Source organism: Lissotriton vulgaris, chromosome 1_1, assembly GCF_964263255.1.
Source record: "Lissotriton vulgaris chromosome 1_1, aLisVul1.2, whole genome shotgun sequence".
Classification (NCBI taxonomy): domain Eukaryota; kingdom Metazoa; phylum Chordata; class Amphibia; order Caudata; family Salamandridae; genus Lissotriton; species Lissotriton vulgaris.
The window spans coordinates 1,666,396,173-1,666,408,841 of record NC_141685.1 but is presented as its reverse complement, the minus strand read 5'-3'; the positions used below and the strand labels follow the sequence as shown (position 1 = coordinate 1,666,408,841).

At 41.8% G+C, this 12,669-nt stretch overlaps 1 protein-coding gene across 1 annotated transcript in view; it reads left to right on the top strand.

The window, feature by feature from the left end:
* ZC3HC1 (zinc finger C3HC-type containing 1) overlaps positions 1-12,669 on the top strand; it is a 133,008-nt gene that overhangs the window by 89,356 nt on the left and 30,983 nt on the right. Inside the window, exon 7 of the mRNA XM_086918902.1 lies at positions 2,997-3,246. Coding sequence (XP_086775028.1) covers positions 2,997-3,246 — 250 coding nt within the window. The remainder of the gene's footprint in view (positions 1-2,996; positions 3,247-12,669) is intronic.

The window sequence follows — 12,669 nt, the reverse complement described above, 5'->3', positions numbered from 1 at the left end:
TTTGCCCTGACCGTTAAAACAACCATATTGTTACTGGCCTGGCCTGATACGCTCCGAGTTATCTAAACCACCCAGCAGAGTTTGATATTTTGGCATTAGTGGTAAATTGTTATGGAACTTTGTATAGGGTGTTCAAGCCTTAAATTGTAGTTTGTGTTGGAATACTCCTTGGATGCTTCTGGTGATTAGTGTTCTTTACCGTTTGTTGTCCGTTGTTAACAGTAGGTCTGGTCATCTAGTTAAAGTGAGCATTCGTTATGTGAATAGCACAATCCCAGTTAGCATCATAGCTTTAAGTGGGGTTAAACAACTGGGCGAGTCTCTAAAAAGGAGCATGGCAAACCTGTAAAAAGGGGTGCGGCCAACCCAATTAAAGACATTCACTAAATCGTAGGAACTAGCATTACGTGCTTAAGGAAAACTTGAGTTCCTACTCAGAAAAGGATAATAAAATACCAAAAACCTTACTGAGAGCAGGTACTTACTTGTTATACATGCCATGGCCTCCTGTCTTTACTCAGTTACTCTTTCACTTGGAATATCTTGCCTGCCTGCCAGTCCCCTCCCTCTCTGTCAGACTTCTTTACCTCTGTTACTCGATCTGTATGCTGCTTTTTACTGTCTCTATTACTCCCTCACTGTCTCTTCTAGCCACCCCCCACGCCTTCTCTGTGCTCTTGTGGTTACTCCTCTGATACTGTCTTTCAGTACTTTCTTGTCCCCTCACTCAGTGCTTTAAATGGGCCAGTACTGTCTGCTAGTGAGTACCTTTTGTATTACCTGCACTTCTATTCTTCCCATTTCAAGCATTGCCCTCACTGTTACTCTCACTATATTTCTGTTAGCCCCTCTGGTTGTTGTTTACATCCCTGTTGCTATCCGGTCAGCTCTGTCGCTCTGCCCGTCTCCTTCAGTCCCTCCCTTTCTCTCGGTGATATTACTGTTTTTGCTACTCCACTTCTATCTCTGCATGTACTCCTATCTCCGTTACTCTGTCTCACTTTCTTGTTCCCTCTCACACCACCCAATCTGCCTCTACGTGGGGAGCTCATCTTTCTCCTGTTGACTTTCCAACGTCTATTGACAACATGCGCCCGGACCCTCTCATGCCTTAGTAGGTGGCTGGCCATTTATTTTCTCCATCACAAGCCTCTCCTCTCATCCTGAGGTCTGACGTAAAGAGCTCTGTGTTACTTACTGTCACCTTTTATTTGTTTAAGGAACAGAGCAGCAAACAATCCCGAAAGGCCAGGAAGCCCACTACAGAGTTCATTACACTGAAATAGAGAAACTCATGTCAGGCCCGTCTTGCTAAAAAGACCAGTATAGAGGAGAACTCTCTTCAGTTTCATCTTTGAGCTCTCTCCATTAGTAAGAAGTGAACAAGCGTACATCTCCTGTTTACACTCTAGTGCGCATGCTGACTCCAACGCTATCGTGGCAGATGTATCAAGTCTTTTTGTGGTCGCAATGATTCTATTTAGCAGAATTGGACCTTTTGAGACACAAAAATGCCTTGTCTTATGTACAAAACAAAATCTGATTGGTATGTCTTAATGTTTTTCGTCTGAATTCCAGTTGCAAAACATTAATCTTTTACCACATCCTCAAAGGATGTGGTAAGTCATTCGCAAACGGGAAAATAACCCCTTCCTCTTAGTGAATGTTGGCAAAAAGCAATTCTAAAAGTAGGGAGTAGTCCCATGGACCACTTCCCACTCGTAAAAAATAAATGTACTCTTTATATGTATTACGTTTTCCTTTAAGGGAAACAGGTTGCAATTTTTTAAAATTGCTTTATTTAAAAGCAATCACAAACATGTTGGTCTGCTGACCAGCATCCTTGTGATGGCTGCGATTCCTAGTGGGCTGCAATTTGCAACCTGCCTCATTATTATGGGTAGGTTGTGCCCCCTGCAACAAATGCGGCTCAAAGCTTTCCACTTGTACACCCTGCCTCCTCCACCCCCTTCCCCCAGGCCGGCCAAGCTCTTTGCTAGGGCCGTTTTCGGTTCCCAGTCTGGCCCTGGTGGAGGTCCAATTACGACCCACTGAAAATCGGTAATTTGCTAACTGACCTTTCAGTACACAGACTGGTTAAACAATGACCCAACTAGTCTAGAAAATACTGGTGCCAAATTGCGACCAGTATTTTGTGACCAGATCTAATGACATTTGGTCCTAAATTCGGAACACTGTCTAAATGCCTATTTTGGCAGGCAATTTAATTCCAAGGTATGCGACACTCGCCACCTTTTTGCTGTTTTCCCCTTAGATTTAAACCTGCTGAAATGTTTCATGCGGAAAAAAGCATAGCTAGCAGAATTTGTGGCTTTCAGCACCAATTCCTCATTTAGTGCCTAATTTCCATGTTGAAATCTCACAATAGGAGGCATTTACTGCATACAGTGAATATCTCGCCATACAGTAATGCCAATTATCACTTCCAGAAAAAGTCCCCCCTATTCCAACCAACTCCTAATCGGGCCATTGTGTCCAAGGATTGTATGGATATGAGATTGTGGGCACAGACACTGACGCTGTCCCTGCAAATCACAGTTAGAAGACAGTGGCAGGGCAATGTTGGGAGGAACCATATACATTACACGTTTACTACACGTATTTAAAGATTTTTGATTTTTTATAGATTGTTATATTTCACAAGCATTAAACGTGTGTACAGTATTTATAAATATGTGACTGGTGCCATCTATATCCTTTATTTTCAGAAACAGAAGTAAATGCGCCTGAACACTGAATATACAACGCACCTGAACACTGTAATATTAAATGCTATTACTTAAGCAGCATTCCATTTCCATTTTAGCCCAATAAATAGAGGCGAGGTCTGATTTAACCCATCTTGCTTAGTGTTAATCTTGTCATAAATTAAAGTTTGAAAGGTCAGAAGACTAATTGACATCACCTTGAGTGATTCTGATGAGTATGTCTGGCACTCTGTTTCTGACCGGTCCTTTCTCTCCCTCTCTGAACAGTCCATCTTTGGGGTCCATTCATCTATCCATCATCACCTGTTCTCGTTGCATCCGCAAAGTGGGGCTTTGGAGTTTCCAGCAGATTGAGTCCACAGGCACTGTGGACCTGGACACATCGCTTGGACAGACTAGCACACCCGTCACACCTGTCGAGGGGCGCTCTGATCAGCGCCCTTCCTTGGTGCTCGTTTCTCCACGCCGGATGAGCACGCGCAACCGAGACAACCAACATTCGCCTGGTTCTGATCAGGTATAGTCCTTAAAATGCTCTCTTTATTGTGGTCACTTGAGGCCTGATTTAGATCTGGCGGACAGGTTACTCCATCGCAACGGTGACGGATATCCTGTCCACCCAACTATAAATCCCTTTCTATCCTATGAGATTTATAGTTCAGCAGACGGGATATCCGTCCCCGTTGTGACGAAGTAATCCGTCCGCCAAGATCTAAATCTGGCCTTTAGTCTCAAACTGTAAAGCAGCAAGGGATTTGTTGTCTATAATGTGGATGGAAGCATTGTATGTCTACTCCTATTGAGCTTTTTCTTACTGCAAAACACCAAACCCATGCAAAAGAAAGACAAGAACGTGAGGAGCCATGTTTAAATCATTAAATATACCACCTGCAATGTAGGGAAAGCCCAGCTTAAGACAGACCATATGCATTCAGAGCGATTCCAGCTGTATTGTAGAAAAAGCCAAGCTTGCTGGGTCATGTTTATATAGAGTATTGTCAACTGGGCACATGCCACTGAACACAAGTCCTTGTAGGTTGTTAAGCCATAACGTACATTGTAAACGGAGTTCAGGTAAAAAAAACTCCATTGACATTAGCTGGGCTCCCTGTGAAGTGTAACACTGAATGATGGACATTGCCACAGTTGTCTCTTAAGAGTTACTTAATTTCTGCATATAACCAGGAGAGACCGTATTCATGAATATCGTTATTGATAGAAAAGACAAGTTACTTTGTTGTAATCCTGTTTCTCCATTACAGGAATCTTGCTGAATTCATAAACAACATGCCCAGACATATTGTATTGCATTGTAATTGCATTTGTATAGCGCTTACTACGCCTGACGAGGCTTGAAGCGCTTTTTTTGGCGAATAGCACACTACTCTGGAGACCCGTGGTGAATTAGTATAGTGAAACATGCAAGTAAATTATACGTGGTGGATATGTTAGTCAGTTATTTGGATTTGGAAGGATAGCAGAAGGATAGAAGAGGAAAGAAAGTTTGTGTTTATATAGCGCTTCTAATCCCTGATGGGGTGTTGAAGTGCTTTTCTGGCCAGTAGCAGGCTACTCCGGAACCCGTAAAGGATTAGTGTTGAAAATTAGTATATGAAATAGGAAGTAATTTGAGTGGTGGATATGTTAGTTAGTTATTTGGATTGAGAAGGATTGGGGAGGGGGAAAAAAAGGTTGGCATTTATATAGCGCTGGTAACCCTGATGAGGTCTTGAACTGCTTTGTTGGCGAGTAGCACGCTACTCTGGAACCCATAAAGGATTATTGGAGAATTAGAATGGTTGAATATGGAATTAGAGGAGTGAACATGCTAGTCTGTTATTTTGATTGAAAAAGATAGTGGAGGGATAGAAGAGTGAAGGATTTCTTTTTTTAGGTCATAGCAGTAGGAGGAGGCTTTTGGATGAGTAAAAAGGGGTTTTGGAGGGGAAGAGTTTAGAAAAGTTTGTTTTGGGGGATCGGTATAGTAAAAGAGGTGTCAGATGATGCAAAGAGGGGTAGAGTAGGAGAAAGTCAAGAAAGGGTTATTCTGGGGAACATAGTAGTGGTTTGGGGTTTGGGATAAAAGAGAGTGGGTGTAGAGGATATAATGATAGATGTAAAGGGTGAGAGCTAGGGTAGTGAATTAGAAAGAGTAGTGTAAATAAGTTTGAGATGTCAGGAAGTTGGGCTAGAAGATATATTGAGAGAAGAATAGGCTGAGAAATAGGGTAGTGCATTGGAAATGCTAAATTAAAAGAAAGAGATCAATATATAGATTCATAAGTACATTGCAAGTATATAGATGCATAAAGGAGGTAAATATAAGCAGATTAAAGATATTGATAGAGGTAGCGGATGAGAAATATGGTAGTGCATTGGATATGCTTTTTCAGGAGAAAAGTATCATGGAGGTACATAGATGCACAACTGAAGCAAGTACATGTAGACCAAAGATGATTTTTTTTTCCTTCTTTTTATAATAACCTAATTAGTATACATGTTTATACAAAGCAATACACAAAGATAGGCACATATTTATAGTGAAAATAAATCTTTATTACAGAGGGACAAATACATAGGGTGGGTATTAATGAATGGGAAAATGGGCAGCATTCCTGGCCCTGGTCCCGACCAATCTTGAACAGACTCAAACAGGCACTCACCCTTGTCCTCTCCACCCTTGTCCTCTCCACCCTTGTCCTCTCCACCCTTGTCCTCTCCACCCTTGTCCTCTCCACCCTTGTCCTCTCCACCCTTGTCCTCTCCACCCTTCGCTGAGACACCCAAAGCCTTGGTGGGTCCCTTGCTCACCTTGCCACTGGATTTAAGCTAGCCTGGCTGATGTAGGGTGTTACCCCGACACCGGTCCCAGGATACTTGTTTCTGATCCAGGGAAGACCTGGCTTGGCAGTTCGGGCTTGACTGTTCCCATGAGAAACAGGGTCAAGACTGATTTGCATATGGCATGTTCAGAACTGGGGTGGCGAAGTGAGCTAAAGAACAATGATGGGTTCAACTCAGATCTGTGACTGGGAGTGAGTGTCTGAAAAGTTTCAGCGCTCCGTCCATCATCTCCTTGTGTTTGCTTCATAAACAACCCACCATATACTTGGGTAAACCAGGAAAGTGGACATAGGTGCACTGTTTTCTACTGACATTTGCGCTTGTTTAAAGCTTCAAAGTGAACAGTTGCTGTGCAACACTGTCTAGGAATGGAAGGACGATCAGGTTTTTCTGAAAACACACAGGCGGTTTTCATTACATTGCCTCCTTATCCACTTTCTTATCTTTTGTTTAAAAATAGGCCTACAGTTTAAAAAAATCTTAAAGTTGAAGAATTAGTTGCTCACAAGTGTATCAGTTTTAGGGTTCAATATACTACTTTGCTTGTGCGAGCACCAGGCAGCTTCAGACTACAGCTGTGCTGGTCCCTTCCCCATCCATTTCTCCTTGCTGTTCCTGGTTCTCGTCTGTTTCTCACCCCCTTCCCCACGGGGCCTAATTGTTGCAATTTGGTCCAAGGTTGTTTGCTTCTGTTATCCATGCTAACAATACACTTCGATGACAATTTAATTTACCATTCCAAAATGGTCATCAGCCATGCTGGAACAGTACACTAAAAATAGCAGCCAAGCTTCATGATGCACATCTCAGAATAGCTTTTCCTTATTAGTAAGTTCATTCCAAGATGGCCCTATGCAGCTGCATGCATATGCATGCATCGTCGCAAAATGAATTACCATTTGCCAGTGCACACAAGCATTGACATGGCCAATAACTCAACCTTTCAAATGCACAATCTCTTGCCTTTCTGAATGTTTGTGATTAAGAATTAATTTGGGCGTCATTACTGCTTTTTAGAAGAAATCGTAGCAGAGTTCCTTATCTATTGCACCATCATAGAATGTTTTTGGGAAATGTAACTTAGGAGATTTTCCTAAATCTAAGAATGAAATGTAGTCCTTGCATGATTAGAGTCTCCCTTTTGAGCTAATATTTCTTTTCCGAGTACCATAACATTGGCCCAAAGATTTACTTGAGATTTATATTCAGGCTTTTTACACATTTGCGTCTTTGTGGATTTTCATAGTCCAGTTAATGTACAAACTATGTTTTTTTTTTACCATACAGTTCGTCATTACTTTCAGATCAACTAAACTGTTTTGTACATAGATTTTCTGCTGAACCATCACCCAATTAAGGCCAGTCCTTCTATATGTTGAACAAAAACTAAAACCTAATTGTCAAGATACCACCTTTACAGTATGTAACACTGGGACAAGATTAACTGTGTAAGAGTTAAGACTCTTGCAAAGCCCTTTTAAGGAACATCCTAATTTTTAATCGTTCTTGTGCGGTCACTTGAAAGACAATGCACTTTTTTTTTGCAGGTACTTTTTTTCTGATTCTAATGCCAAAGCAAGAGTTCTCACAAATCTCATCAGATAATGCAAAGTATTATCATTAATCTTGCCTCCCATTGTTAATGGGGTCACTGCTTGCTGTTCTATCCGAACAGTAGTTCTTAATCATTGATTTCTTCATTTGTTTTGTAATCGACCCAGATCTTCCCTTGTATTGGGAGAAACATCTGGTATCTTCCACGGACCTCCAAACAGAACTTTGAGGACAATGAATGTCCAGAGAATTAGTGATCTTGTAGGGATGGTAATAATTCATTGAAAGGATGGACTTAACCAACAAATGTTTATACTAAAACCCAGGATCCTATTAATATTATTATGATGACCCGTGATGTGTAGCGTTACGTGGGTTTGTTAATGTGTGAATTTGATGATCAATATATTTAGCACAACAGTAAACTATGATATTTCAAAAGGTACTTTAGATGTGTAGAAGACAACTTTATTCTGTGGACAAACATCCATCAGTTACTTAAGCAGAGAGTAAAAGCCTTGAATAAATGTCCTGACAGGATTACATTTTCTTTAACTTGCCACAAAGATAAGATACACTACCTGCATATACAACTAAGAAAGTAAGAATCCTAATTAATACATTTGAAATGCTTAAGACACAAACCAAAATAATATGCTGCATTTTGTATGTTTTCATCCTCCATCGTGTAAGTGACCTTTAGTTTACTCTCAACCCCAAAGTTAAGATGCATCACATTGTTAGATCATCAATGCCACAAGGACTGTATAATAATGTGTGAAAACATTTACAGCAGATGATACCTAAAAGAATACTCTAAACAAGCTCTGGAAAAAATTAAGACTGTCAAGAGGAAGGCTTTCTTGACAGCCGGGAAAAAACATATCGGACAGACCTATGTTTGGCTCAGTCTTCAGCAGCATGACCTATTATATAATCTATTACCAGACAATGAGGCATCCTCCAAAGTGTTACAAAACTATCTGATCTATTTAAAGGAAAAAAACTCTTAAAATACAAGTGCTTCAGTAAACCATAATCTAAAAGCTTTAATTACTAAACCAAATGGTACGAATATAAACCTAGAGCAGTCATGGAATCAAACTGAAAGTATGCACATTTCTGTGTCAAAATTTGCAAACTGCAATAACATAACTAAGAGCAATATAATTTATCATCCATGCACCAGACAAGCTATCAAAATGAGGAGTTGATCTGCTTCCAAAAGTGAATTTTGTGTTCAGACTATAAAACTGCCTTGTGAATTATTATATATTTGGCGAAGAAATTGGAATTAACAGACTTGAATCCTCTGTAGGATATTTCAGTGATTCCCCACAAAACCTGCATCAGTTTAGGGCTAAGAAATTGTACTCTATACCAATTGTGCCACGGATTGAGCTGCTCAACTATTAGAAAAGATGTGTCTTATTGGATTTAAAATGTACCTACTGTTTGGTGTGAAGAAGTGAATAAACGTCAGTATTTTCATAGTACTTTTCACTTATGAAATGTAAGTTAAATAATAAAGCCTATTGAGTAATCCAGAAATAAGAAGGTACTTCAGTAATTGTCCTATGTGAACAAATTCATCCTCCGTCATAGGAGACCTATAGCTTATTCTCAAACCCCAAAGGTAAGATGCATCACATTGTAAAATGATCAATATCTTATTTGAAAAGTACTTTTCCTAGGGTTTGTAAATGATATGCAATATTAGCATCAGCACAGTTTTGAGTTTCTAAAGTTCAGTAACCTTCGTAATTAAAAAAATCTGTCATGGTGGTGCATATAGACATAACATGACTGATTCTCTAGAACGTATTCACATTTGTATACTCGATATATAGCATCCACACATTTGTATTAAGAACTGAGTTGGCATCATTCCCAAAACTAGACCGTGACCCCCTTACTATGAACCTCTTATTGATCAACCACACTATTATCAACAGATTGCAAGATTCTTGGCAAGATCCTAGTTGACCGATACACTAGGATGCTCCCCAATCTGATCAATTTATTTTATTTATTTATTTGTGGTTTTGTATAGCGCTAGAATCACTCCATCAGGCGTATCTCTGCGCTTTTGACCGGTAACTCCACGAATTTATTGATATACTGTGAAATGTTTAAATTTGATTTTTGAATAAAATGGTTTTTAGTTGCTTACGAAATGTTAGATGTTCACTACATTGTCGTAAGGTCAGAGGCAGTTTGTTCCACATCTTTGGTCCTAGAGTGGATAGAGCTCTACCTCCATGCCTGGCCTTTTTAACATGGGGGACCACAAGTAGAAGGTTGGTACTTGATCTGAGGGACCGCGCTGGGACATAAGAAACAAATCTCCGTTCGAGATAAGTAGGTCCCTGTCCGTTCAGACACTTGTGGATTAAGCAACAAATTTTAAATTTGGCCCTTTGTCTGACTGGGAGCCAATGCAGTTGCTCAAGAAGGGGTTTGGAGGGAGTTCTCGGAGGGGCATTCAGAACAAGGCGAGCTGCCGTGTTCTGAATGACCTGCAGTTTGTCTAGCACTCCTTCATTGGCTGAGATTAACAGACCGTTGCAGTAGTCTATCCGACTCAGTACAAGTGCTTGCACCAAGGTTTTCCTCACTGAGTTAGGTAGAAGCGGGAAGACTTTGCGAAGCAGGCCGATGGTGTGGAAGCATATCCCTGCTATGTAACTGGTATGCTGTTTAAGAGACAGATCTTGGTCCAGTCGAATGCCCAAGTTCTTCACAATCTTCTTGGGTTCAGGGACAGCCCCCAGCTCAGCAGGCCACCAATCCGGAGTCCAGAGTATCTTAGCTTCTCCAAACAGCATGATCTCTGTCTTGCTGACATTGCATTGGAGGTAGTTGGAGGACATCCAATGTGCTACTGCTTTCATGCCAGCTGAAAAAGAGTTCTTAACTTCGGCGGAAAGAGATTTGAAGGGAAACAGGAGTTGAGTGTCATCTGCGTAGGATACGGGGACAAATCCGTATCTACGCAACACTCCTGCCAGGGGGGCCACGTAGATATTAAAGAGTGTAGGGCTCAGACATGAGCCCTGTGGCACCCCCTTAGAAATCTCAATTTCCGCCGAGCGATATGTGCCCATGGTGACTCTCTGGGTACGATCAGCCAAGAAACTCTTTAGCCATTCCAGGGCTTTGTTCTTAAGGCCAGCGCTCGACAACCGTTGAATTAAGATGGAATGAGATACGGTGTCGAACGCTGCCGATAGATCTAAAAGAACCAAGATGACTGATAGGCCCTTGTCCTGGTAGGCATGGAGATCATCAGTAACAGACAGCAAGGTGGATTCAGTACTGTATTTGGGGCGGAATCCAGATTGGGACTCATCCAAGGCATGAACTTGTTCAATATGTCTAGATAGATGTTGATTGACATATTTTTCTGTGACTTTCCCCAAGAAAGGAAGCAGAGAGATGGGTCTTAAGTTTGTCAAGTCAGACCATGGTAGGGCGGTGTTCTTCCTCAAAGGTCTGACAAGAGCTCGCTTCCATTCTTTGGGGACAGTGCCTGAGATGAGTGAAAGGTTCACTAGTTCTGTAATCAGTAGGCTAAGGTGTTCATCCAAAGTGGGTATTAGTCTGGCTGGTATAGCATCCTCTGGGCTGCCACTTTTGATTTGTTTTATAAGTCGCGATATTTCTTGAGATGAAACAGGGGGAAAGATATCCAGAGATTGTGAGTCTGGTGTGGAGTCAAGGGGGGTAGGTAAGGGGTTCACCGGAGTAATAGTTGAAGCCTGATTGGTATATAAAATCTTATCGTAGATTTTATCTATTTTGTTGGTGAAGAAACATGAAATCTCATCACACAACTGTTGGGACGAAGTATCAGGAGCTTCACATGCTGTTGGTTTAGCAAATGTCTGTACTATTTGAAAAAGAACTCGAGGGGAGTTTCCAGCTTCTTGTATTTGGGTAGCAATATGTGCTTTACGCGCGCAGCGAATTGCTTTATGATAGGAGGATAAAGCGCTCCAATATTTTTCTTTGTCTCCTAGAAGATGGGATGTTCTCCAAATTTTCTCTAATTTCCTGGCTCCTTGTTTGAGAGTTCTTAGTTTATCGGAGAACCAGACTTCTTGCTTCCTAATTGGCTTGGATTTAAAAAGTTTTAATGGAGCAATTCTGTCTATAGTTTTCCTGATTTCATCATCAACTTTCTTGAGAGCTGCTTCAGTATCATTTAAATGTCGTATTGTGGGAGGGTTAAAATTATCTTTAAAAGTGGAATTGGTGACTTTGTGCCACTGTCTACGAATGCAAGGTAGTGTGCTGTGGTGCGTGGGTTTATGTGCCTGGGGGGGGGGTTATGAATTCCACAACGAAATGATCGGTCCAGCTCACCTGAGTGGCAGGTGGGCATGAAATTGCGTGGACATTCGAGAAAACTAAGTCCAAAGTATGACCAGCCTGATGCGTGGGTCCTTTGTTCTTTAATGTCAGACCTAGCATTAATAGGTCTGTTATCAATGATTGAGCATCATTGCAGTCATGTTTCTCACCATGGACATTAAAATCTCCAACTAATGTGAACTCCCCATCATTATTTATATGTGGGGCAAGTAATTCAATTAAAATGTTGGAGAAATTTTTGTAGGTGCCAGGTGGCCTGTAAACTAGGGCACCTTTATAGTTTTCCTTAGAGGACTGTATCTTAAAAATCAGGATTTCTAAGTCAGGGGAACAAAACGCTTCTAAGATTGTTGCTTTTAGTTCATCTTTGTATGCTACAGCGATTCCGCCACCAATTTTTATAGGGCGGTCCAGTCGCAGTAATTTGTAATTACATGGAATTGCAAGAGTAATGGCCGGTGTGCAATGTGGTTTGAGCCATGTTTCAGTAAGAAAACACAGCTCTGGTTGACTAGAGGATATCATATCCCATACCTCCACCGCGTGTTTTGATAGGGACCTTATATTGCATAAGATGTTTTTCCTCCCTTGCGGGGTGGTAACTACGGCAGGTGATGGCATGGGTATCAACAAATCCTCACATTGTATACGCGGAGTCTCAGTGTGAACAGTCGTAAATTGAGCACAGCAGGATTTGCAGGAAAAGGGGCCTACCACCTCTAGATGGGTGGGGCAGTTAGCGTTTAATGAGTAAGGAACATTTAAGCTTCTCAGTACCTTAGAGGAGTATGTAACTCTCGTCGTAGCGCTGGACGGCGGTGGAACAGCAGGACCTGCCATAGCCCCTAGCCCGGTCTAGCGCGGACGGGCGCAGACGGGCAGGTCTTTGGCTTGTCTTAGGCGCGTCGAAGGCGCCCCCTGCGCGCAATCGCTGCGCGCTTGACTCCCGACGAGTGGCTAAATAGCCCCAGTTGCAGTAAGGCTAGAGCGCTAACCGCTCTGAACTACAACAGGACCAGGAAGTGTGTCACCAGGCTCGTACCTGACCCGCCCTCCGCTCAACGGTATTGGATACCGAGTCGGACCGGGGCGGGCAGGCTGAATGACAGAGCACTGGGAGTTTGTTTACCTGATTCGAGCCCCTGGCAGCGCCTAAAGGGAGCGA